The sequence below is a fragment of the Rhinolophus ferrumequinum genome, chromosome 12 (genome assembly GCF_004115265.2).
Source record: "Rhinolophus ferrumequinum isolate MPI-CBG mRhiFer1 chromosome 12, mRhiFer1_v1.p, whole genome shotgun sequence".
Classification (NCBI taxonomy): domain Eukaryota; kingdom Metazoa; phylum Chordata; class Mammalia; order Chiroptera; family Rhinolophidae; genus Rhinolophus; species Rhinolophus ferrumequinum.
In genome coordinates, this window is record NC_046295.1 from 48,791,965 (window position 1) to 48,819,536 (window position 27,572).

General features: G+C 36.8%; 1 protein-coding gene across 5 annotated transcripts in view; it reads right to left on the bottom strand.

Annotated features, from left to right (window-relative positions):
• The window catches only part of TUT7 (terminal uridylyl transferase 7), a 55,268-nt gene extending 28,138 nt beyond the window's left edge, over positions 1 to 27,130 (bottom strand). For 3 of the 5 annotated variants that reach the window (XM_033122691.1, XM_033122687.1, XM_033122690.1), the window contains exons 1-16: positions 26,997 to 27,130; positions 25,278 to 25,828; positions 20,219 to 20,400; positions 19,801 to 19,917; positions 18,587 to 18,764; positions 16,837 to 16,925; positions 15,657 to 15,708; positions 14,682 to 14,751; positions 13,421 to 13,547; positions 11,537 to 11,656; positions 8,511 to 8,663; positions 5,352 to 5,532; positions 2,903 to 3,990; positions 2,374 to 2,524; positions 1,215 to 1,301; positions 533 to 633 (exon numbers count right to left, since the gene is read on the bottom strand). In XM_033122691.1, the coding sequence (XP_032978582.1) occupies positions 533 to 633; positions 1,215 to 1,301; positions 2,374 to 2,524; positions 2,903 to 3,990; positions 5,352 to 5,532; positions 8,511 to 8,663; positions 11,537 to 11,656; positions 13,421 to 13,547; positions 14,682 to 14,751; positions 15,657 to 15,708; positions 16,837 to 16,925; positions 18,587 to 18,764; positions 19,801 to 19,917; positions 20,219 to 20,400; positions 25,278 to 25,797 (3,216 nt within the window). In that variant the 5' untranslated portion in view covers positions 25,798 to 25,828; positions 26,997 to 27,130. Of the gene's footprint in view, positions 1 to 532; positions 634 to 1,214; positions 1,302 to 2,373; positions 2,525 to 2,902; positions 3,991 to 5,351; positions 5,533 to 8,510; positions 8,664 to 11,536; positions 11,657 to 13,420; positions 13,548 to 14,681; positions 14,752 to 15,656; positions 15,709 to 16,836; positions 16,926 to 18,586; positions 18,765 to 19,800; positions 19,918 to 20,218; positions 20,401 to 25,277; positions 25,829 to 26,358; positions 26,490 to 26,676; positions 26,956 to 26,996 lie in introns of those variants that run through there. The other 2 variants (XM_033122688.1, XM_033122689.1) reach the window with 2 other exon arrangements.
• Between the last annotated feature and the right edge of the window lie 442 nt (positions 27,131 to 27,572).

A 27,572-nucleotide genomic window follows, 5' to 3' on the forward strand; every position in this document is an offset into this window, starting at 1 on the left:
AGTTTGCTGACTCTTCACATACACATCCAAGCTGATACGCATAACTATCTCCTGAGGCAAGAGGACCAGAATTATCATTTCCATTTTATCAACCAAAGACCACATGTGAAGGGACTGATAAAAACTAAGGCTGTCTCGAATCTAGGTCTCTGGACTGCAAGTTTTACACTCTTATCATTGTATGATATTGCCTGCCTGCTAACAAACTTTTCAGAAAACCTTATGTGGGTATGCATCTAAGTCAGCCTGGTGGCCATGCCAGTGGGACACTGGGGAAGCTGGTGTGGCTTTTTTAGAATTCCCAAATGTCACTTTCAAATCCACTTTGTACTAGAGGTTGAAAGCACACATCTTTCTATTCCTCACATTCATCTTTAAGCTTGTTACTGTATTTGGCCTGATAGATCATGCCAAATGGCATACTCCCTATGATGTGCCCGGATAAATGTGGAAAATACGAAGCTGTACTGTCAGTCAAAACTGTCAAATCACACACTGCCATAGCAAATGGAAGTTTATGTGGTCACGGTACCTCAGCAGTTTCAAGGCCATTAATTGTCATACAGACGTCAAGGTCGCTCTGTTTGAACCCAAATCCATTTTTGGAGGAGCCAAACAAGCTCAATTTTGTTCCTGTTAGGGATAAAAGTCATCACTAATTACCTTTAGTACATTTAATTGTCGGATCAAAACAGCCCTCTTCATGAATCAAAGACACCCCGTCGACTATCCTATGAGTATATTAATCTCACTAATTATGTTCTCTCATTAACCAGTCATTTATTATATTTTCTGTCAAAATTTACTTTAAATAAACACAGAGGGCATCGCAGACTACTAAGTGCCACTTTATTCTGAAACGTAAGAACATTTTCGAGGAAAATGTGGATCACCTCAACATACTTAATACTGCAAGCTTACTATTTTCTAAATAAATTCACTTTTTAGAGGTGTGAACTTTTGACTCTAAACAGAATACTGAATGAAATTTGTGGCATTTGCTAAGAGAAATCCTACACTACAACAGTTTTCTCTGTTGGCACACTAGGATTGGGCAGCCCAAAGACCACCCTAGGTCTGTCATAAGACAACTGAAGGCTGTCCCCATCACTGCAAGGTCACATTCTTGTTCTCAAAATTAACGTGCTTGTAACACATGTACGCATTCTGAAGGACACTCACGCTAGCCTTCTTAAAGGTAAAAAGTTATTTACCTGGAAACTCCTGTCTTATGAAACTTTCTAGGTTTTGCCGAATATGTTCACGTGCCTGTTCTTCTAAAATAGTTGGAGAAAAATCCTCTGTTTAAAATAAACAGAAACATTGAGAAACATAGATTGTTCACATTCTCTGAAAAACTGTATTTTTATAAAATAAAACCTAAATGGCTTAAGAAAATAAAACTCCTAAATTTTGTGTCTTCTCGGTAGACAGTATAAGCAATGTTAAATAAAGAGAATGCCTTAAAAAAAAAAAAAAAAAAGACTGTATCACTAAGAACTGCTTCTGAAACGGAAACTAATCTGAACAAGGTTCCGGGTACTTGGTTTCACAGATTCCCAGGGGTCTATAAGGGCAGCCTTTAGGGAACTCTCCAGAGTTTGAATACAAAAGTTTGAGAGTGTGTGCATATACAATTTTTTTCTAAGGAGAACCTATAGTTTCCTGTCATAGCTTATAACCTCCAAAAAGGTTTCAAAAATAAACCACTGGTTAAAAGTGTTTTCTAACAGACATACACCCCAAGATGTACAATGTGATGCCTCAAGTTCTTCCACTCTAAGCAGTTGCATGCCTCTCCTTTAAATGTTTTTTTCTTTGTAGAACTTTAAACTTCTATATACCAATGCTTCCCCAAACTGGTGTTTCTTAAAGGGCTACTATGTAGACTACTAATTAGCATTAGTTGAAAGTATTCTGTGCTCAAATTTTGGAAATGTTGGATTATAGTTAAATAAATCTTTACTGTAACATTTCTCTGAAGTCTTTATAATGCTAATGTACCCCGTGAATCTCTAAGAGTTAGGGGGGTCGGAGGCGGGTAGGGCAGTAGGTAGAGTTATTCCCTACTTGATCTGTGGAAAACTTCTTGTACCGAAATACTAACTGCATCTAGAAATACATTTCAAGCAACACCTTTTGGGAAATGATAGTACTCTAATCTTAAGATTTAAAAGATCCTCCCTCCTTATCTTTCTTGAACAATTATTGCGTGTCCCAAATGGAACAGGATACATAGAACACTGTAGATACAATGAAGAATAGAATAGACTTAGTTCCTATAATGGGGCTAATAGGTTAGTGATTCCGGTGACTCTTGAGAAAATATCAATGTATTATTTTCACAAATCAAAAGAAATGTTAATGACTTACTGTAACACTGGATGCAAACTTGATCTAGGATATGTGAAAATTTAGGTGTTAATGGTGGCAAGGGTTCCAGCTGGATTCTTTTGAAGTCTTCAGGACAGTCCTTCTTTAGATGACCCTCTCGTTTGCATAAACTGCACACTACTGTTGGAGACTGCAGGAAGATGGCAAAGTAAAACAAGATAAAACTTTATTTTCCAGAAAGGGATCTTGAATCGTTTTTTGAAAGTACACTCTCCTCTTCACTTTCCAAAGGAATGGAAATATAATGTGCAGCCACTCCAAAACTATCTGCTACCGGGACATCCTGATGGCACACTCAAAGAGGAGAAGGCAGTTATTTTCATTACCAGCAGTATTCTGCGTCTCCCGTGCAAATTCCCATGAGTCTAAGGAGGGAGGTGTATCAGGTGGTTGGTTGTACTGGAATAAACCGGGAGAGCCCTGTTCTAGTTACAAAACTGAAATCGCGTGCATTACAACTGGTTCAAGTCTCCCAGTTCTATGTCTAAGAGTGGCACTGACTACCCACCTTGCCTTTGGTGAAGGTGAATTTACTAAATTCATAGAAGAAATCAGACAGACCCACGGTTGAATTTTCCTCGCACACATTTTGTTCCTTAAGACTGATTTTATTAAGTTCCATTCGCAGTGCTCCATTTATATCTTTTCCAGATTCTTTCAAATCTTCATACTTAGGAGACCCGCCTACTTCCTCATCCTCTTCAGACAGGGCATCCTCATCCCCTGACCCAGTGCAGCCGTGGTCTAACTCATCGTCACGAGCAATGTCGTCCTCATCTTCCCTTTGGGGAATGGACAGCCTGGGTTCTTCGTCCTCCTCCTCCTCCTCTTCATCAGAGTTAATGACTCCCGATGTCTGTCCCTGGCTTGAAGGGGCAAAGTGGCTTAGAGCATCTTCTGACTCATCAGCGCCTTCTATGCTTCTTTCATCCACATCAGCCTTGTTATCCAAAGCACCAAGTCCATCGCACTCTTCACTGGTAGGATTTTGGAAATCTTCTAAATCCAAACTGCTGTCTGTCTTAACATTTTGTGTGTTGCCACAGATGACGGGCTCTCCATGTTTGCTATTGCTTAAACCTTGATTCTCAGCAGTCACAGGATGCTGGCCCTCCCTTCCAATTTTCTCCTTCTCAGTTTTACTTCCTGTTTCTTGATGGTGTACTTTCCCATCTTCATGGTCATCATAATGGACCTCTGCCTTGATACAGTCTGAATTTTCCATGTGTACAGTGATGTGCGTGTTTCCTGTCTCCTCCAATGGTGGGCTTCCAAAGCTTTCAGCAGGCTCTTTACAAGTGAGTGCCTGTACCTTGCAGGGGTTTGCAGCTGAACTGGCAGCACTGGGACCTTGAGCCAAAACTGAGTTTTCAAATTTATCATGTTTTGCTTGTACATCTGAATCATGCTTTGCTACTTCTTTAGAATGTTCCAAAATACATGCAACAGTACTCAGAGGCTTTGGAAGGCCGGATTTTGTAATTCTGTGTGGAAGAGCAAAATATTTATACGTTGTCCTTAAACAATGAAGTATATATTCAAACACAGGTTGATTATTTAGGGTCCTTGCCACATTTCTTTTAACAGAGTAGGGATCTGTAACGAAAAAAAAAAAGTCCACTACTGCATACATTTGTATTTCATGTTTTAAAAATTAAGCTTATTGATTAAAAAAAATAGACAACAGACAAATAGTAAAATTCAGCATGTATCTTACATGCTTTTAAAAAACTGAGGATGGGGAGTAAGAAGATATAGTTTAAGAACAAAAAGAAATGTTTTCTTAAATGTCTGCTCTATAGAGAACCCATTCCATTCAGAACCAGTACCCCTTCCCTATTTTGTCCTGTGACTGTGGAGGTAAAAAAAGATATCATCAGTGCAGCTCTTGTGCCCCGGGGAAGTGAGGGCTTCCCACCAGGCTCTGCTGAGTGCTCTGCCTCCCCACTCAGCCAGGCCCTGTGGTTTGTAGAGCTTACCTCCACTCTTCTGCCCTGGGAAGCCCCATCACTGAACTGGCTGGACTGAATTCAGGGGCGAGAGGGAGGCACCAGGAAGAGACACCACTTCTCTCAATCTTTTCTCCTCCCCTAGAACTCCAGCAGGTTAGGCAATTGGCCAGAAGAGCTGAGCCAGAGAAACTGCAGGGGAGGGTTTAAAAATGTGAGATCCCCATGACTGCACACAGAATTTATGCAAAATGCAAAAAACCCTCTTATGCAATATAAAGCTTGAAAAAAAAATCAAGCAAAAATCAGAGAATTCCATTGAGGAGGTTCTTTAAATTATCTGAAGGAGGAGAATTAAGATTTCTACAGGAGTTTCATTCAACCTTCTGACTTTGAAAAGCTGAGAAGAGCTTTGATGTCTATTTGTTTTCTATACAATGGTTTCAGTTAAATGAGCCTTCACTAGAAAAAGTGTTTTTATGAATAAGTTCTAAATGTTATTGCAGATATTCCAAAAATAACTATCCTTTCTATGGTGAGGAATCTAACAGAGAATGTTATTTTTCATGAGAAAAACTATTTTCCTCAACCTTCGCAAAACTCAACAACATTAACAATAATCCATGAAAGGACTGAAACTAAAAGTTCAGAAATGAGAATAGTAAAAGATGAAAGGGAGATTCACACATCACTGGGAGAAAACTTTTTAAAGGTCTAAGTTGTTAAGCAATTTATAAAGAAAGCAAGGACTCAGTCAGCCATTATTTTAGTTGCTTAAGTAATGAAGATGTTTTATTGCTGCATTTAAAAAACCCGAAATGAATAGTCTGGTCCCTTGGAATGATCCACTGTAACACATGCAAGATTCTAACTATTTATTTCACTTTTGGGGTCAGGCCTACCTTACATGTAGGAGCTGAAAAGAGACTGAAATAAAAAGCATGCTGTTAGACTGGAACCTTAAAAAAAAAAAAAAAAAAGGAATTAAAGATAAACATTTTCAGATACCTTCAATGGCAATGCGCTTTTTGGGCCAATCCTTTGATTCACGAGACACCAATTCTTTGACTCGGATACTTATCACTAAATCAGCCAAATTAAATTCTAAAGCATAGAATCGAAGCAATTCCACCCAGAGCTGCCCAACCGGTACTGAAGGCTGGTGTTTTAAATCAAATATTAATGATACCTATTAATAGCAAAGAGAAAACACACAGGTTATTTCAGATGTCACGCAATCTGAAAAATTAGAGATGATTCAAGCACCAAATTTTTAAAAATCTGGAAAACCTTAGCAAAGATATGAATTTGACAATCCATTTAGATAAATCACATTCTAGGTTGTTTCGCATGTGGGAAAATAGCATTCTTTCACTGCACTTCTGGGATTAGAGTATTTTTAAATCTAGTCATTATTATAGAAATAGACAGGCAGTTGTATGTAATCAGGCAGCACTGCTAATTTTGAAGTTTTAATGACAGGTGGAGAGAGAGCTGTGCATTGATTTCTACTGTTCTCGGCACTGAGCTCTCCCTGTTTCTGCCGCCGGAGGGCGCCTTTCCACAGTTACACGCCCATACACACGGATGAGTGGCAGCTAACGGCATAGAGTAAAAGGAAAAAGACTCCTCTCACTTCTCTGAGAAGGTGCATTTGCTCACTGAATTGGCCAGTGATTTAAAATTGATTTTAAAGTCCAATAACTCTTGATTATTAGAAATTAATACTAGTTGTACATTCACAGACTCTTGACAAGTTGGAACATACTGTGATGTACTATATTGGAAAGTGCGTAAGAGTTAGAACAGAAAAACAAAAAAGGGTCCAATACTAATTCTGCCACTTGATAGATTCTCAACTGCTCTGTGATTTAGCTTCATTCTCAGTTGGCAGTACAGCACAGTGGCTAAGAGTACTGGTTTTGGAATGGGATATGCTTAGGTCTGAAATCCAACTCTGCTATGTACTAGCTGCGTATGATCCTGGTCAAGGTATAAAAGCTGTCTAAGCCTCAGTTTCCTCATCTGAACAATGGGGATCACAGTACCCACCTCATAGGGTTGTTGGGAGGACTGAGTGAGAGAGTGTCTGTAAAGAGCTTAGCACAGTGCCTGGCACACATGTTCAAAAAATGGTCGCTATCATTATCTGCAGAGTAGGGATGATACCACCTATAACACAGGATAGTTACGAGGATTAAATCAGAAACAAGGGAAAGCATCTAGTAGACTTGGTTGCTCTCTGTATTATTTTTTCATTTGGTATATATAGCCTTTAAAGTACAAGAAATCCATTTATCTTTGAAACATGTCACAACTGTAAGGTGCTCTAGTTCAACTCTGGGAGGTCACAAGAGAAGGAACTGAAGCCCAAAGAGTTGACATGACTTGTCAAAAGTCCCACTGCTTGTCAGTGGCAGCATGAGAACAATGTCTCCCGTCCCAGTACAGTGCTCTGTCACCACACCATGCAGTTTCAACAGTGTCTAGATATCACTGAATTTCAGAAGTGGCAGCATGATGAATCTCTCCAAGTAGCATAAAAATGTAAAGATAAAGTATTTAATTGGACTTACAGATATAGCTTTTCCTTCTAAAATACACAAATTTGTTTCCAATTGCACTTTATTATATCGAGCTTCAAAACAAGTGGTATGGTGTTATATTAACTACTAAATCTCAAACACAAAGCGTCTGTCAAATAAGACAAAGTCTTTGGGTGGATTTACAAGGCAGAACTGATTGAAAATGGAAGTTATCTAGGTCCCAAACACCGTAGTTGAGGACATAAAAAAACCCCAAGAAATTGAAAGCCTCACTATATTTTACCTCTTTACCATAAGCTATATTCAACATTACTAGGGAATGTTCAGCATCTCACTGAAATGACTTGATAATATTATAACATGGAACTTAAGAGACCTTTGACCTATACACAAGTGGTACTTAAGCTGTTTTTTGGTTATTGTTCTTCTTTAAAGTAGAGAACACTTTCGTTTTCGGCACTGAGTTAAGCATTCTATAAATCAATGACCCTATGAGAGGTACAATATCATCCCCATTAATAGGTGAGGAAACTGGGGCACAGAAAGATTAAGTCACTTGCCCAAGGACACACAAGCTAGGAAGTGGGAAAGCTGGGATACAAATTCCCATATTGTAGCTCCATAGCCTGTGCTCTTATCCACCACTGGAACCCCAAACAGAAAACAGACAAAAGTGGTGCTGTTCTGGTGGGAGAGAGGCACCACCTCCCTTTTCCACTCTCAAGGATTCTAGATTCACCACACTGGCGGATCTATGATTCACCACTCTCTTCTCATTTTAGGCATGGACTAGAAGAGTGACATGAGTTATTTAAGTACAGCTGGGATTAAAACCCTGCTCTCAGAAGTATTTTGTGGATATTATTGTCATTTCACCCCAAAGGGGTAAGGAAGGTCGTGGGGTCAGGACCCATTCACCAATTTGGGGCATAATCCTAGTCATTACTAGTATAATTACACTGCTCAGATTTCTGTTTGAAATTCAAATGGCAATTCTTTCTTTGTGTATTCTACCCAATGCCCACACCTACCGTGTTTCCCCAAAAATAAGACGTAGCTGGACAATCAGCTCTAATGTGTATTTTGGAGCAAAAATTAATGTAAGACCCGGTCTTACATTATATTATAAGACCGGGTCTTACTTTACTATAAGACTGGGTCTCAAATAAATTCTTGCTCCAAAAGACGCATTAGAGCTGACTGTCCAGCTAGGTCTTATTTTTGGGGAAACACAGTAATGATATGAATGGGGACAAGTTCATTAAAGCATACACTCATTCATTATTTTAGTAATTTGAAGTTAATTAACTTTTCATATATTTAAACCTCACAATACCATCTAAGCTCTTTCAGGATAGGGATTTATCTTTGAATTTTCAGTATCTTTCACAGGACCCTGCATACAGAAGAACTACATAAATAACTGGATCCAATAATCTGAATTTTACCTTTTCTCATTACTTGTCTATTCAAAGGACTGAACAGAATAGGAAATGAAACATTCATGAAATGGTTAAGATAGCTGAGGAAAGAAGAGAGGAGGAATGATTAACTCATAAACTCTACATTTAATAACTGAATTAAAACTAGATGGTAAAATTAGAAATCACAGAGAACAGACCTGTCCCCTTTTAACAGGTATTTCTTTTGGTGCCTCTTCTTTTGCTGTGTCTGCATCCCCTGTGCAATTATCAGTGTATTCCCAGACCACAGCATCTTTCTGAATGTCTTTAAGGTTGAAGTTGCCTAGTTTACTTAATGAGAATCCTTCAATCTAGGAAAAATTAGACACACATTATCATAAGGTAGAAACAATTTATATCACTTGGAGCATATTAATCCTGGAAGAAATGAAAAGATAACATATAGTTCATTGAAAATATACAAGGTATCACTTATGGAATACCTCTGAGACATCTGTAAATCTAAACATAGTTATTAAAGTAAAAAAGGTGGTTTTGATTTGCAAAAGAAATGATTTTGTGAAAGAATTCTTTAGTAAATAGTCTAAGAGAAGGCAACACGGCCTAGGCCTAGGCCCGTGGGTTCTGTTGTAAAAGTGCCTAAGATCAAATCTCAGCTCCCTCATGGACTAGCTGTGAGACCTTCAGTAAGGTACTTTCTTTAGGCCTCAGATTTCTGTAAAAAGGGATGACGCTAGGATGACACTAGTACATACAAAGGATTCAGATACAGGATATGGCATGTAGTAAATGCTCAATAAATGTAAGAAATTTATTCCTACTGATACTGTTAAGATGCAAATTGCTAAAGAAAATAGTCTGGGCTCAAAAGATCTAAAAAGTGTGGAACAAAGTTGAGCAGATTTCTTTATTGTACAATGGGACAGCCTTTAAACAGGTTAATGTACATAATGAATTGTGGGGTGAGGTGTAAATGTGGTATCCCACTTCCCAAATGTATATCCACATGAAATGGACTAACCCTTTGGTTTAGCAGAGTAATCTTTCTAAAACAAAAGTCATCATGTTGTTCCCCTGATAACAACTTCCTACTCAGGATGAAGTTCAGTCTTTTTCAGGGCCCAGAGAGGGCCCACGCAATCTGGCCTTTTGCTTCTTCTCTGTCTTCTCTGACCCATCTTTTCTATTTTCCTGGTTCATAGCTGACATCTGCTACTCCCTCTGCTTGGAAGGTTCTTACCCCTAATAATCAGATAGACCACTCTCCCTCACTGCATTCAGGCTCTGCTCAAATACCTTTTCCTCAAAATAACTCCTTCCTTTTCACTTTCTGCCCTTCTTCCCCTGGTTTATTTTCCCTCAGAGAAATTACCACCACTTGATATGTACTTATCTTTTTCACCTTACTGGATATAGAAACTCGAGGAAAACGATGCTGTTTTGTTCACTGCTCTAACTTTAGCATCTAGAATAGTGCCCAGCACAGGTAAATGCTAAGTAAGGACATACTCACTGATTGAAAGAATGAACCACTCTCTTATAGAAAACACTCTGGAAAATACCAGGTGTGGTGACTGTTTGTTAGACATATGTATTCAATATTTTTCTTCATTGTGGCTTACGTTTTTATTTTCTTGATGATTTTTGAAGAGTGTAAGTTCTAAAGAGGTTATCAATATTTTTCTCTATTGATACAGTTTGCACGTCTTAGGGTTCTACCTAAGAAATCCTTGCCTATCCCCAGGCTGCAAAGATATTTCTCTAGGTTTTCTTCTGGGAGTTTTATAGTTTTAACTATTACATTTATGTCTTTGGTTCATTTTGAGTTAATTTAGAGGTATGTTTGGTTCAATTTGAGTTAATTTAGGGGTATGTTGTGAGGGGTATCATTTTTTCCTTATGGATATCTGGGTTTTCAACACCAATTGTTAGAAAGACTTTCCTTTCCCCCAATGAACTGCTTAATTCATTGCTTAATTAGAGCAAACTGGGGGAAACAGTTTAACTGGGGGAGTCATTCAGACTTTCACAGACTCCTACTTAGGTCTGACAGAAACGGTTATTTATCAACTAAGGGTTGACTTTGTACTCTCACTTATTCTACCAGGAGAGCAGTCTAGCAAAGATACCTTCTCCAGGCCCTGAATTCTTTCATTTCAGTATCACAAACACAAAGAGAACTTCCTCTAGGGACCTGGGACACACAGCAGACTGCCATCCCTTATCCCAGGACAAAGTTTATAAGAGGCTGATTCTACTTTAGTCTTTATTTCTAAGGCCTGGTAGATAAAGGACTCTGCTTAATTTTCAATCTATTAAGTATTAAAAAAAAATTCCCTATAATCATATTTTTTGGTATGTACCCATTGTTAAGAACTACTGCTCTGGAACATGCTCCTTAAATAATGAAAATCCTGCACTTAGTAAGAAGAAAGGTTGTTAAAATACCCAACGTGCCAAAGTTCACTTTCCACCAAGTGAGACTTTCTATAAAGTTTAAGTGTACACGTAAGATTTTATCAAGATAAATACTTAGGGATTAAAAGTGAGGTTTCTAAGATGAGAAAAATATAATCTTGGACATGGCTTATTCTTAAATCTCGTTATATAAATACATCAACTAAACTTTATCCAGAAAGAAAGAGTGGTCACATTACTGAAGTTGAATTCATTTTAAAGATAATACCAAACTATTATTCAAGAATTGACTACTAAGTTTTGCATCTTGTGGGATATGTAGCAATCTCAAAATTTCAACACATATTTTCTTTTGTTTCATGGGAAATGGGGAAGTAAGAGAACTAAAAGACCAGAAACAGAAAAAAACATTTCAGTGAACCAAATACTTCCACCAGTCTATCTGGAAGTGATATGTATCAAATTCAAGTATCAAATTATAAAACTGTATCCAAAGAAAGTGTGTACCAAATGATAAATTTAATACATGTTCACATTCTCTTGTTTGAAACCCTCAGGATCATATGTGTTTTGCATATTAAGAGTTTTTTTCAGTCTATAAAAGTTCTCCTTAGCAGAGTATAGGGCAGCATCTTATAAACAAGTACATTAATATTTCAGCAGAAAGGTATGAATGTTCACACTACTAGAATAAATAAATTCATGTCAGTTCTGGTTAGGTTTTCAGATTTTGAAATTATGCATAAGGGATTGTGAAGCTGTAATAAAATCAATCTCTGATAAATAAGCAAAAACAGTTTTATACCCATGATCCTAGATAAACAGGCAGAAGGGGTTCTTTCCTCTGCTGAAGAAAGAAAACGGTCATCAGGGCAAACACATATGGTGGCAAACCTCCTTCTTCAGGGCGATCTATACTGCAAAGCTACAAATGAGAGAAAAGAGGATAAGCATTCTTTGGTAACAACCTGTCATTTACACAATTTGGTTTAAAATCTGTAACTTCATTTCCTTGTATTACATCATTTGCTACTCAGAATAAAACACCAGTGACAAAATGTAAAACTTCCTCATACTTTTGGAGCAAACACACATTGTAGTTTTGAATAACACCTTCAATTTCAAATGTTTAATCTTGTTAATTAAACTTACTCTGAAGGGCCCTAAAATAATATTTGTTTCAGTTTTTGACATCCACAATAAATCCATTCACTTATTTAAAGCACTTGCTAGTGGAGTCAAAATGATGGTTTGATTCCAAGTGCAAGATAACTGGCTTTGTTCAGTTTAATAGTCCCCTTGTCCTAACCTATTGCCCTGAAAATGCATGCTTTGACCACATCTGTGATCAGGAAAGAGAATGTGGGCAAATTCATCAGCACTAACAGAAGCAACTTAAAAAGCATGGCCTATTTAGTGATAAAGCAAGAGACAGCTTTCAAAGGATGGCATATTGTAACTATCAGTTAAGAGTGGGGCATTCTGTTTATCCTGGACTCAAGCAATACGAAGTATGTAATGTTATTGCCATATCTTAATCAGTAAAGCTTTGGTTTTTCTCTATAAAGCATCTGACAGAATCTCAAATTTATAATCATGATGGGACCTTACAGTTTTGGGGTAATGTTTATTATAGCATTTCAATTGGAATGCTGCTATATTTAAAACATTATGGAAATGTGAGCACGATAAGACAGTGGCTTTCATTTTTTGGAGTCTCTAGGTGGATTATTGGAAACGAAGCTTTATTTCAAACTTTCCTGTGCCTAAGAATCACCTCCGGAAACTAGTTAAAATGTAAATTCTTGGGCCATGTCCTCTGGGATTTGGCCCACAAATTTGATTTTTAATAAGCGTTATAAATCATTTTGATTTTTGAGCAATACTGTTATAGTGAAATAGAAACACTGAATTTCCCTTTCTGTCCACATTAATATTTTTATTCCAATACTCAATGCCTATGCTCTTGATGTCTTGATGTCTATAAATACACACCCAAACGTTCAAGATTAAATTAATCATACAAAAATCAAAGCATACTGTTTATGCATACACAGAATGTATGAGATAGGATCAAAAAATACAGTAAATGCTGCTGTTGAGTGCCATCCAACAGAAAGGCAGGGATCTTCAATACGGGAAGTGGCGCATCAAAGCTTAGTAACTATGTGAACTTGTTTGGTTCGGTCAGTCGGATGTGAGCTATTGTTGAGAGAAGGTGTTCTAATTAAAGTGAATCAAGAACAATGCATTAACATGAAATAGGCAAACGGTTTCATCCTCCATCATGACAACACTCCATGTCACACATTGCTTCTGGTACGGCAATTTCTGTTAAATAAAAACATCATGCATGGTGTGTCCTCATCTACCTTATTCACCAGATCTGGCACCGAGCGACTTCTGGCTCTTCCCCAAAGTCAAAATGACCATGAAAGGAAAACGTTTTGAATGGATTCAGGACACACAGATGCAGCCATGCCAGCACAACTGAAGACACTCACGAAAGAGAGCTTCCAGAAGTGCTTTAGAAAGTGGCAAGAACAATGGGATAAGTGTGTTTGAAGCGAGGGGGAGTACTTTGAGGGGGATTAATGGCACTGTGTAATAAAATGTTTTGTAAATTTAGACATTCACCATATTGTTTGATCACACCTCATATTCATGCATTTAAAGAACTCAAACCTACCTTTGCCCAGTACCTAAATGCAATCACCAAAGGAACCAGCTTTGATTCTAGTTTTCCAAGGGCAGTTAAATGATTTGTTGTCAGACAAGCATTTTCATTTCCTGCACTCACTTTACAAACAAGACCACTGGTAGGGGTGGGAGGTGAGAATTGAAAGGAAAAAGACAAAGATAAAAAAGTGTTATATACGTATTAGGTATCTTTTATGTCAACAATAAATTTATACTGAAAATAAATACCTTAAAAATGAAAATCAAGTAAAACTCACTAAATCTTTATGGGTCATTTAAGAAATTGGATTGTTTTTGGATTTAAATAAGATATGGCAGCTATTTTCTGAGTAAATTCTAAATTTCAGAACTAAAGCTTTGTGTTTTCATATATTAAAACTATTTTTGGGAAAAATGAAAATAAGGAAAATACTGTGAAATGTTTCAAATGGGAGCATGAATTCATGTTTGTAAAAGAGTTTTCCCAAGAGTTAGAAGAATCTGCCTAATAAAGAATCATTACATGCTAAGCGAAATAAGTCAGACTGAAAAAGCAGAGAACCATACGATTTCACTGATACGTGGTATATAAACCAAAAACAACAAAAGAACAAGACAAGCAAATGAAAAACAGAAACCCATAGACACAGACAATAGTTTAGGGGTTACCAAAGGGTAAGGGGGGTGGGGGGTGATAGATGAGGGTAAAAGGGATCAAATATATGGTAATGGAAGGAGAACTGACTCTGGGTGATGAACACACAATGTGATTTATAGATGATGTAATACAGAATTGTACACCTGAAATCTATGTAACTTTACTAACAATTGTCACCCCAATAAACTTTAATTAAAAAAAAAATCATTACAGCCTATATATAGTCTTGATAGTAATATATCCAGATGGAGGAGGAGATACATGGGCGAAGTCATACTAGTTGTTATTTAGCACTGCTAAACATGCTGCTAAGAAGAATAGGAAATAAAGGTGAGCAGAGCAAGTTAACTATTTGATAGAGTTGTTTACCATGTTGAAATGGGTCAAAATGCTTCCTTCCTATATTTTTTCCTTTTTAGTGATTTTATTCTTTTAAAAATAAAAGTTTTCTTTTGCATCAATTGCCAAAATGTAAGGAGAATGCTAATAGCAAATCCGTGAAATTAGCCACATAAGAATTTTATAATCTAGAAATTGGACATTAAAATTTAGTGAAATACATGTGCTTTGGGCAAGTTGATATTTAATATATAAACAGCTTAAAGAAACAGACCTTTGCTTCTCTCTGCACACCACCACTGGCACCCTAGCATGGAAATCTGCATCAACATCAATAAAAGAATCTGAGGAAAAAAGAAAAAATTATTAAGTAGGTTAATTAACCTTTGTTTAAAAACAAGAACTAGATAAAGTACGAGTTGTGGCTTATCTGTTTGGCCCTTTTAAAGATCATTACTAAATAAAGCTCTGAGACTTGAAAAATAAAAAAGTATTATATTTAAGAATCAAATAATTACATTAATTTAAAATCCTTATTTTGCAAAACCAATGTTTGATTAGAAATGACTACATTATTGAATCAGAATATTTAAATATTATATGAATAACATAATTAGAAACATGGATAGGACATTCAAACCAAATTGCTGCAAAAGCTACTAAAAATATTTGGGGTCAAACAACCTATTGATTATAAGGGAAGAAAATATGTTTACATATTTAATTCAACAAAAAGGATGGGAAAGACTAATTCAAGAGATGAGGTAGTTTGATGAGGCCTCTGGAAAGCATAAAAAACCATAAAGCCCCAAGCTGGACATTACTTAGACAACTGACAAATCTACCTGGGAACAATTATTTGTTGAATCAGGGGTGGGTCACAACTATTTACCACTTCTAAAGTATTAACTTAAAACACTGAATAAAGCATATTTTCCTTTAGTTTTACCCTCAAGAATAAATTTTACATATTTTGTGTCTTTTTAGTCTTGGTCTAGGACTCACTTAATCTTTATAAATTGTAGTATTATCATCAAGCTAAAATGGTTATTCTGCACAGTAAAACAACTAACAGGACTCTAACTTGCTAATAGTTCATGGGCATTCACTCTGGTTTTTGTTTGGATATTATTCATATAAATAAATTTAAAAACATGACTTCCTATTTTCAAAGTTTCAGAAACGATATATTCAAATTATAGACAAAACATACATTTCAGAACAAAGTGTGGAAAGAATTTAGCCTTACCACTGTTCTTTAAACATTCCTGAACAAGTAAGAGAACATCTGGTTGAGACATCTAGAAAAATAAATCAATGAACACATCAAATAATCCATAAGTACTTTTGCTTCACTGAGATAACACACAGTCATCTGAAGTTAACTAAATTGCTTTTCCAAATTAGAAAGCACATTGCTATCAGAGTGAAGAAATTACTCATTATGGTGTATGCTCAGGTTAGTCAGGAAAGAGAGACGAGCACCAAATGAGGATGAGTGTGGGCCAGAGAACTACTACATGGTTAACTAATTAACCTCCTGAGGTAATTAGCCTCTCAGCAAATCTCAAAGTTGTGGCTAGAAGTTGTCAAACTGAACAATGTTACCTCTCACTCTATAAGACTACTTCAACAGATCACGTACTCACTCTCCATTTTAGTCTTGGCTTTCTCCAATCCTTGCTCCATTTAAAATCATGAATTAGATCTAGTCATGGCCCTCCTTAAAACTCTCAATGGATTCTTACTGCCCTTAGGTCAAATGAAATTCTTTACCACGGTCTACAATCCTGAATCTGTACTTTTAACTAGCAACACAGGTAGATGGATACGAACAATTTGCAAACAGGTTTGTGGGAACCAACAGTGGATAAATGGATAATCTACTAATGTGCCTTCTAGTTTTAAAATTCTGACTCATCAAAAGCTTTCTAAATCATGTTTAAACCAGAAAGCTAGGCTAGGTGTGGTTCTTCAAAAGCATAATTATTTTAACAAAGTCGGCGTATAAAAGAGGAAACTCAGGAGAGAATTAAGCTTTCAGGTCATAAATGTTTACATATCTATATTGCTTAAAACCTAAAATCCTTTCCTGCCATTGGAAAATTGACTTTACCAAGATAATTTAATCTTTTAAAGTTAGCAGAACCTAAATAACCCCATTAGATTCACATAGTTAGAATACCAGTGCTTGAAGTATGAAACATCTATAAAGTAAAGCAAGTATGAAAAGCTGTAGTGTCAAAAGAAATGCTCTAAAATTGAAGACAGGCAGAAGAACATAAAAAAACAGAAATTTTAGGAAAAAAGCCATCACCAGTGCACTTAAACTGTTTCAAATATCTAAAGTATATTCACACATAGCTCACGTTTGGAAAAAAAATTTTCCGTACCACTCTGAAAATTTCAGCATTTCATTTTATACTTACAATGGCTGGAAACTGAATGTCAATGTTTATATCCGAATTTTTGAAACCCAATCGGCTACAGGATGACCCATATAATCTTAGAGAACAATCTAAAAGAAATTAAACAAGTGAAAATTATAAAGTAAAATTTCTTGAAAGTTATTAACGAAACACTGCTATTTCAGAAATGGAACCATCAATTAAAACTACACACAATGGGGTGGCCAGTTAGCTCAGTTGGTTACGATCCCGCATGAGCCACTGTGAACTGCACCCTCCTTAAAACAAACAAACAAACAAAACTACACACAAAAGCAAAACAGTATTCAAGTCCGATAGGAAAGGGTGACTCTACTTTTGCCTTAATTTTATTTTATTTAACAGGGAAGGATGCATAGAGTGTGGTTTAACTTAAGAACCACTCTTTTCATGTCAGTTGTAAAACATGTTAAAAAAATTGATGAATTATCATTTCACATTTTGTACAGAAAATACAATTTGCTATTTTTTAAATGTTGAAAATGTGAAAGTCTAAAAGGAATGCCCAACTTTGTTTTAAATTTATAAACCTGATTGTATACTAAAGAGTTAATGTAAACATCTCACCTTTCAGAAAGCACACATAGGTATAATTTACTATAAAGATGTTTCCATAAACCAAATCATAAAAATGACCTCCAACATAAAGTTACTTTTCAATATGAATACTCATCACATTATAAACAAAAAGCATTAAAAATAATATAATCCCTTTAGGACTTTAGAAAAATAATGCTATCACGGATATAACTTAAAATGCTAGGCAACTGGTGATTCACTTTTCAGAGGAAGATGTGTATGTGTACAGCCTATATGTATTGATGGCATTTTTTCCTCAATATTTTATGATTATTGTGCCAAAAAATGATCCCTTCTCATCAGGGGACTGTGTTGTTGTTTTTTTCCCCCCCTCAGGTTAAGTCAAGTAATTTCTTTGGTCTTTAATAGCTTCCCATTAAAAAGCACATTCAATTTTACAATGGAAATGTATAGCAAAAGTCATCGAAATTACAAATGACTTTTCAGGAACCTAATTACAACATAAAGGATGAGGTACTTACGTAATGAAATGAGCAGATTCTCACTTTATTTTTATGAAAGTATACATGAATATGCATGATTTACTATATGGAATGATCTTTCAGTAGAACAAATGGTTCTATGGGTGATACAGTGATCATTTAAATAGTGATTCAAACCCTAGCTATGGTTCAGGACCACTTGTAGAACTTTTTAAAAAACGGTTTTCCATGGCTCCATAGACATAACATGGAAAATGAATTCAACAGTACACAAAATCTATTACAAATTAGTTCACAAAGCTCATTTTAGATGTTGTAATTCTTTTAAGTGTGGTTAAACAGAATCTTTTTTGGACACAGACAATCTGAAAACGACTCCAGGATACTTCTCTTATTTTAACTCAAAATACCATGTCAATTTAAATAGAAAGGTAACTGAATTAATATATAAGAGTCTCATAATGCCAATAATATAGGGCATTTAATTTCAAGTACATGCACATAATGATATTCGTAATGAAGACAGGTTTAATAACGATGCATGTAAAAGTCTTTGCTACTTTGGGGGAAGCCAGGAAAAACAAAAACACACAAAAAATTAAGAGCTTCAGGATGTGGACAAGCAATTTCTATGAGGTGAAAATTACTACTAGAAAAAATGAATGAGGTACCTTTAGGTAGCTAAATAGAAAAACAAATCTAGAAAATACCTGGTAACTTGTGTTGGAACACATTTTCCATGACCCGTTTAATTTCTAGCCTCTGTTCCAAGTTCTCACTGTGTAAGCCAAACTCCTGTACCACCTTGTCAATGGCGATACCAATTGCATTTATCTGGGAGGGCGTGGGTGGGGGTAATGTAGTGAGCAGCTCTTCTTCCTGCTTCTCCTTTTAAGATGAATATTGAGATTAAAAATGACTCACACTTTTTTACCTTCTACCATTTACTAATACCCATAGAATATTCTGGAATATTTTTCTTGGCTCTTCCTCTCACTTTAGCTGTGTTAAGTCTTCATCTTATCAAACATACACATACTTCTTCATGATTATAAAGTAATAATAAAGCAAAGCAAGAATAAGGAAAAAAGTGCAAAGAAAGAACATTAAAAACAGCAATAAATTATTTGCTTTATTATTACATGCATAAGGACATATACCTAGATCCTATCAATGACTTCATTCATCCTGATACTGCCCTTAAGGAAATTCATAAGATTACCCAGCAAAACATATCTCACCAGTATAAAATATTTGGGCTACAGTAAATTCAATAATATACCGTATTTTGCTGTGTATAATGCGCTTCCCTCTATAATGCGCACGCATATTTTTGGCCCAAACTTTCAGGGAAAAAAAAAATCATTTTAATTTTTTAATTCAAATTTTTATTTGTTTACATTTAGGTACTTGATTTTTGTACTATAAAGGAAGTTTAGCATTTATTTTTTAACATTATGGCACAAGAAATTTTATGTAACAAATAATTACAAAACATAAGAACAGATACAAGGTACAAGAAATTTGATGAACTGGTAACAAATTTATGATATTTATGTATCATAGAAGGCCAAGAACTCTTCCTGGTTGCAAGTTCATCAAAAGTTCAACAAAACTGACTATCATTTTGCAGGGTATTATTTTGCATAAGGATATAGTTATTGATTTCTAGAGTTACATTTTTAACTTATAAGCATAAATAAAAGAATTAAAGACATTTATACAGATATGGAATTAGTACCACCCATGTATAATGCGCATCCTTATTTTCCCTCACAAATTTGGGCAAAAAAGTGCACATTATATATGGCAAAATATGGTAAGTTGTGAAGTTAAATACCATTGCCTAAAGGAGAAGTCACAAAGATAACAAGTAATAACAACTGACAAGTAAACATATTTGTTTGGGTTACATTAAACTTACCTTAATGTTTTTCTTGTGCCTCTTTTCTTTGATATGCTTATGGGCAAATGCAATGGATTCAATTAAAACATCACAAAGTTTGCAAGTGTACTTTGCTGTAGGGTAGTTTCTTGGTCGCTATAATTTGAAGAGATTTATAGAGAAATATATATATGTGTGTCTTCAAAAATACAGGTTAACAAAAATTAGCCAGAAGAGGATTTCCCCTTCACTTTAAAAATCGTTACTATATTTTGTCACTCTTTATCGCTATCCTAACAGTAATGCTATTAAATCAAACTGAATGTCACTTTTAACTTGTAGTGCTTAACTACTAATAATTCAAGTAGGATACCTAATTCATCAAAGCACATATTCCCAATTACTGACATAATTTAAACCAAAACCAGGGTTTTAATTAACAAATAATAGATGTTACCCTTTTCAGCCTGTCAATGCAGTCTCTTTTCAATCGCTCCTCAGCCTGCTGTAAGCCCAGGAGCTCCTTCGTTGAAAGCACAGACTCGTCAATGACAGGGCCTTCCAAGTCTCCATCCTGTTCACTGTCTTCATTTCTTATCCTCCGTGGTTTCCGAGGTCTGGACCTCTGCTTCTTGTTTTCTTAAGTTAGGGGGAAATTTTTATTGGCGATATTCAGTAATATCACTCTGAGTAAAAAGCATAACTTACATATTTATAAATTAAATCACATGAGTAATATCTGAACACAGAGCAACAAGGAAGCTCTAGCTCTCCCATGGATAAAAGGTGGAATACTCAGTAAGCACCTCATTTGGATACATCAATCCATAAAAATCATCTTTTTGGAAACTTAAAAAGAATTCTACTTCAACCATACAATTTGATTTTATCTTCTCTTCCTGGTATACTGCTGAGCATACTCAAGTAATAGTAAAAATTATCCTCTGAAGGCAAGTATACCTGTAATTCTAATATATCTAATATGTCATAATATACGAGTATAATATACATCTACTATATTCTAATAGAGCTGTTAAATATACCTCTTATTCTAATGAAAACTATCCATTTTGCTTTTATTTTTATAAGTGAACAAAATCAGCAGAGCAAAGATGGACAATGCATCTCCAAGGAACTCAGAAATCAATTAAATTCTTATCTGGAGTGAAAAATCCATCATTTAGTTGTAAATTTAGTCTTCACATAATTGGGCCGTCCCGCCACGTTAATATCAAGAAGTCCAAGCCAAAATTTTATTTACTAAGGACAACTATTTCCCATTTTATCTTTACTTTCACTTTAGCTTCTCTTGATGGCCTGTCTGGACACTGAGCACGTTTCAAAGGAAAGAAACAATTAGCAGTTCAAATAGAAGTTTTCTGCAAGTACAGACTAATTAATTTGTTTATAGACTGTGTTGTTAGTTCTACAATCCTTATAATAAACGAATCTGTTCCCTTTTTTAAACTATAACCTTTCAATCTTTGAAACCAAAGACGACTGACTGTGGGATTGATCTACAAAAAACTGTTTAAAATAACTTTGATAACTTCTTTCAAGTTCCGAAAATGAAGCTATTAGTAACATATGAGATTAAAATTAAATTCATTTCCCCAATTAAAATTGTGATAGATTGAATAGTTTTAAAATGGCTTACCAATAATTAGCCTTTGAAAACATACACCTACTACAATGTCCTGCATGAGGCAATTCCTGTCAAGTTTTCAGTAGAACTCATTACTTGTACAGCAGTTACAATGACTCAGTTGATTGAAACAAAATTCTGTGTCAGAAAAAGGAGGTATAGGACTTCTAATTTTAAAAAAGGTATTGCCAACAGCTTTAAAGGAAAAGCAGCAAACATTGTGCTCAATCTACCATAAGATGAGTATAATGAAATCCTGCAAACAGCTTCTATACTACAGTGAGTGGAAATTAAACAAAAATTAATAAGTATTAGGACAAATACAGTTTTTTTAAAAAAAGCAATCAAAATGGACCAAACAAAATACCAAAAGGCAAGTAGTTAGTGGAAGACAAAATCACTCTACATTAATACTTGCTTTTAAACACTCCCCCTGTCAAATATATGGTGATGGAAGGGGAACTGACTCTGGGTAGTGAACACATAAAGCAATATATGGATGATGTATTATAGCATTGTACACTTGAAATCTATGTCGTTTTGTGGACCACTCACCACAGTAAATTTTAATTTAAAACAAAACAAAACAAAACACTCCCCCTACTTCCAATTAAATAATCAATCTTTTAAGGAGAGTACTCTTGGTCTGCCTAAATTTTGAGATAAACACTTCTTTTAATTAAAGGTTTGTCTATTCTTATTTATTATTAAAAACTCTAAATAATTGCATCTGATTTCAGTGTTCAAGCCAGTTTCTTACTTACTTAGGCACTCGTTAGAGATTTATACCCATATGTGCACTACCCATTTGGAAAGTCCATATTAATTCAAAAAACACTGATATGGAACCAAATTAATTTTTCAAGCCTTCCTCTCTCCAGATCACCCCTCAATATAACTATACCTGCTGTCATTTTCCAGAAAAAAATGACTTAAATTTCTCTCCAAAGAACACTTCTTATTGTTTTTATGCTGAGAAGTAGATTGCTGCAGAATTGTGTCTGATGGTGATAACAGCAGCTACTATATTACAGAGTATCTTATTATGCGACAGATGCAATGCAAGCAGTTTATGTGCACTGCCTCATTTAATCCCTACAGTGATCCTGTCACGGATGCTAAAATTATCTCCATTGTACAGATGGGGAAAATGCTGGTCCAAGAATATAACTTGTCAGGGCCATATGACTAAGTCAAAGTAAAGGGAATAGAAACACAGATTAAAGCATAGATGGAATTCTTAAATTCAGCCTCTACCTAACAATACAATAACTAAAAAGAATGAACTAAAATTCCTTCTTGTAGCATACCCATTCACATCTAGAACAGACCAGGTACTATGTATGACCTTCTGAACTGATTTTCACAGGCCTGCAAAGTAAAAAAGATCCAATAAAATACCACCGGAGGGAATCTTAGAAGGCAAAGCTGGATATTGCTAAAAAATTCCCATAATTACTTAGAGGAAGACTACCTGGCTCATCCCCAATTTTTTGTAATGAGTTATCTATATAGAGTATTCCAAGTTTCCCTATTTTATTTGCATATGGTCCATTATTCCATTCATAAAGAACATGAGTATTTGAGTGGATGTTTCCAGCTAAGATCATTAATGGCATTGTCCCAAATACACTACATTGGCAATCTAGGATATTTGAGGGATGAAGTACAAGTAGTAATGGAGAACCGAAAAATAAATAATATTAAAACACAAAGGAACTTGAAATAATTTTCATTACATCTTCTCACCTCATTTAATAAGACCCTTCCTTATTAAGACATAATTTTGATTTAAGGATAAATTCAGTCCCTTTAGTGACATCCTTTTTAGGAATCTCTGAGCGCAGTGCAAAGTTCATACTTTACACTGCAATTCTCTCTACAGTAGGTAATGTTATACAAAAGTTTAATGTTTCCTTTATGAAGATTTTGAAGGGATAGACTGAAAAGTCCTTTATTTAGCAATTGTGAAAGCACACACCTGTATTTCATATAGAGAAAACATGGGAGATTTTGGATTGCCTTCACTAAAAAGATAGTAAAAATGTTCTTCCTATTCAAAACCACTTAAATGAATTTCTTTTAAGACTAAACAAGAATACACATGAGAGGTTTTTGGTCTGTAAACAGTCCCTTTTAATATCTTTCTGGTTGCAAAGTTTAGATCCATAAATCTTTTTATAACGTTCCTCAAGATCAAATTTTCTTTCTAAAAGACCAACTACTGGTAACTAAATTAAAACGTCCATGTCCCACAAACACAGTAATACAGAAATACTTAAATATACATAAACTTTTAAAAAGGAAAACAAATTCAAAGCCCAGAAATGATCAATACATGTTCAGTTTCCCTCTGTCAAAGTCCAGGTCCAGTGGGGCTGAGTTAATTTTAATTGCAGGGCAGCACCGCACCCGATTTCAGTTCCACTTCCTCATCTGCCACTTGGCATAAACAAGTCTTGATAAATTGAACCTTTTCGAGCCACAGCTGTCTGCTTTGTAAAATTGTGACTCTACCTTTGATATATCACAACAGAGAACTCTGTCAGATAATTCCTTCAGGTTCTTTCTATCTTAAAAGATTTACAAGGTTTTATCCCTCCCTATGTGATTCCTGTATAACACCTCATTCTGTTCTGGCTATTTGATACAAAGCAATTTTCTTTTGCTATTCCTATCTTAAAAAAATATCAAACAGCACCTTTTCTCCCATTTAATACTTTCATAAGGCTCTAAAGACCAAAAAAAAAAAAAAAAAAAAAAAAAAGACTCTTCCCGTCGTTAAGTATTTTGATTTGAACGTCCAGGTCACAAATTCAAATGCCTTACAGGTAACATACATATATATAAACAGGCCACTGTGACACAGCATATAGGAAAAGGGCCTCTGGATACGGAGAAAGTGCCAACATTTGCCTAAATGTCGTTAAATTAAAAAATTTTAAAAATGCCAGCCAGTTTGCAACCCATTCTACATGGCCACTAAAAACGGTTTACAAGCCAATAAACTTAAAAGACCACTTTTCCAAATGTAATTTTCTAAGCATAATTGCATTTCCAGACTAAATATTGTTGTTTGATTTTTTTCCTTCAAATTTATGACTCTATTTCATTTCCGTAATTATCGTCTGTTAGATAAAAACAATTTTCCTTTTTATAGAAATCATTGCTACATGGACAAACGCTATCCGTCTTTTAGAAAAACATATAAATAATTACTTTGGGACAATTATAATTAAACACGTAGGGCACTTAGAAATGGATTTTGGTTTTACTGAAACTAAAAGGCAAAGCTTTTATCTGTATTTCTGATTTTCTAAACTTAATGTCTCACAACCTGTTTGCCATGTTCACTTTTGAGAAAAAAAAAAATCTAGGACTACCCTCCTCTGGAGATTGATGCTCCACCCAAAGACATACATCCTTCTGCAGTAGGAGATATATACGCAGGCTATATTGTGTTACCTCGAGTGAGATTTTTTTAAGCCTAATATTCTGTCATTTATATTATGGACACATTAATTATTCAAATACAACTGTGATACATAACTTAGAAATTACATATACACAGAAATTACGATATAGTCTCCAGGAGGGTATGATCACCCTCTTTGTAAAAAGCACCAATAGGAAATGTTTACTGAAGTAAAAATGAGCCTTGTGGCAAGGTCAACTTTTAAAGGGACCAATGTATGCAATGTGTTGAAGTTACCCAAATATCACAATTACAATCCTTAAAAATAATCTCATTAAAAAAGCAGAAACTATGCAAAATTGAAACTACATTGCTGAAAATAATAAAACTCATTTGGATGAGAAAGAAAAGACATTGCTGACTGGGGCTGTAACTTGACAAGTTGTAACACATTACCATGGCTTCCTGCTTCTACTTCTGACATGGTTTCTAGGCTTGTCAGGTCTTTATGAAATAGTCGTCTTACAGTTCTGCAGCCTCTTCCATCTTGCCACCTATATCCATCTTCACTTTCTTGAAAGGAGTCTTTTCTTGGTCGGTTTATAACCGGAATTCTAGGCCCAGGTTTGAATTCTCTCCAATTGTCTGAATTACCACCAAGTTCATCAGACAGCCACCTCTTACTCTGATCTTTGTGGTTGTCATTTATCCAAGGGGGTTGACTGTAAATTGGGTTTTTAAATGCATATGGATTGCTGGAAACAGCATATGGTCCTTTTCTGGGGGTATTCCCATAGTTCCCTGGTGTTATTTTTTTCTTGGGAAGGCTCTTTTCCATTTTACTGCTATGGCCTTTAGTATAATCATCCATTATTAAAAAATCTTGCTGGGGGTGACCCCTTCTGAAATCTTCATCATCTATAGTCCCTCGGTCTTTAGCACGCTTCACAAAATAAGGTTTTGCTGCATCTCCCATGGTCTTTGACTTCAATTTTCTTACTCTGCACCTGAAAGTGTAAGGGAAAAATTTGGGGGGAAAAAAATCAAACTATAACGAGGTACCATACCAAGTGTACAAAATATCACACATATATACTGCACACTCAAAAGCCTATGAACAACTCCTAATTTACATCACGTTGCAATAACCAGTGCATTACACTAGATGTTAGGAGGCTTAGCTCTAAACTATTCTTCATGAAAACTAGTACTTACTATTCAACATGAAGATTAAATGTACGAATAAGGGAAGCTCCCTACAGTTTGTACAACTGTAGTACAAAAAAGTTACTCATACCAAATTGGTTGGCTTTTACCTACATAACAAAAGAGCTTCACTTTAAAAAACCATCCCCCCATCCCAAGCCTATACCGTTAGAAAATTCTCAAAAGTTTTTTTATTAAAAAGTTGGCAATTACTTTTAAGTGTTATACAAAGTAACCAAACTTTCTCTGAAGGTAGTACATTTCCTCAAAACTCCACTTTTCTGTCCCTTCTCCGCAGCCCGGGGCCTTGGCTCCCCTCACCACCACTCACCACCACGACAAGTTTCGATCGCTTGGGCTACAGAGGGGCTGGGCTCCCGACTAAGGCTCGGCTCTAGTCAAAGGGGCTGGGTTTCCGACCAAGGGACAACTTCAGGTACTCTTCCCAGTCCTCATTCTCCAACCCCAGACAAGCTTGGGTTTGTCACGAACAGCAATTTCCCCTTTTCGATCCCCATCTGATCGCCCCACCCCTGATCTGCCTCAGTTTTCATCTTTTGGGGCCGGCTGAAGGCGGAGGAAGAGGAGGCGTCCCCGTACCCCTGGCCACGAAGCCACCGCGGGGACCAGGCAGCAGGAAGTGACCTACCTCTTCGATGGGGTTCCGAGATCCCCCTCGGCCGGCCAGAGGGCCGGGGCCCAGTGCCCCCACGCAAATCCCTTCTTCTCCTGCCCTCGCAGGGTCTGACACAACGTGAAGATGCGGACTCGAACCCGAGAGCTCAGTCCCCGCTGGCCTGGGGGCTCCCGGGTCCTCGCAACTGGGGCAAAGAGGCCGGCGGAGGATAGAGCCAACGTAACTCCCTGGCCTGGCCCACCCTCTACTCTGGAGACCCGGGATCCCACCGGAGACCCACCCCGGAGGTGAATCTCGGAGGGACACGGGGAGAAGAGGCTCGAAACACTCACCACCTCCGCCGCGGTCCTCCGCCTCTTTCTGTCCCGGCTGGGCTCCCTCTCCGTGTTTTCCTTCGGCCCCACTTCCGGCGCTCAGCGCTGTCTCATTGTGCGCGATTGGAAGCCGGCGGTGCCCCCGCCGGAGCGCTCCGCCGCGCACGCCGGAAACGCGCGCCCCGCCCAGAAGGCCGCCCCGCCCCGCCTTCACAGTGTCCCGCCCCGCCCCCAAAGCACCACGCCCACTGCCACCCGTGTCGTCGCCGCCGGGCGCGCGCGCGGGCGCTCTCCAGAGGTTGGTGGTCGAATCCTGCCGGGGTTAGACGCGCGGTGTCTGTCGCTGCGTTTGGGAGTCTCCTGGGTTTCCTCTTTTCTAGGCCGTGAAAGCACCGGGGGGACGTGGGGAGGAAGCCTCTGGATCTCCAAGAGAGACGCGGTGTCCGCGGTCGGGGCGCATCCCATGGCGGGGCCTCGGCTTTGCACCTGGATGCCCCGGTTGCTTCTAGGGCGACTTCACTCTGGGTTTGAGGCTTCCTGGCGTGGCTATTTTTCTGGTAATTCCAAGACCTGTCAGGGAGATCTTAGTTGCCT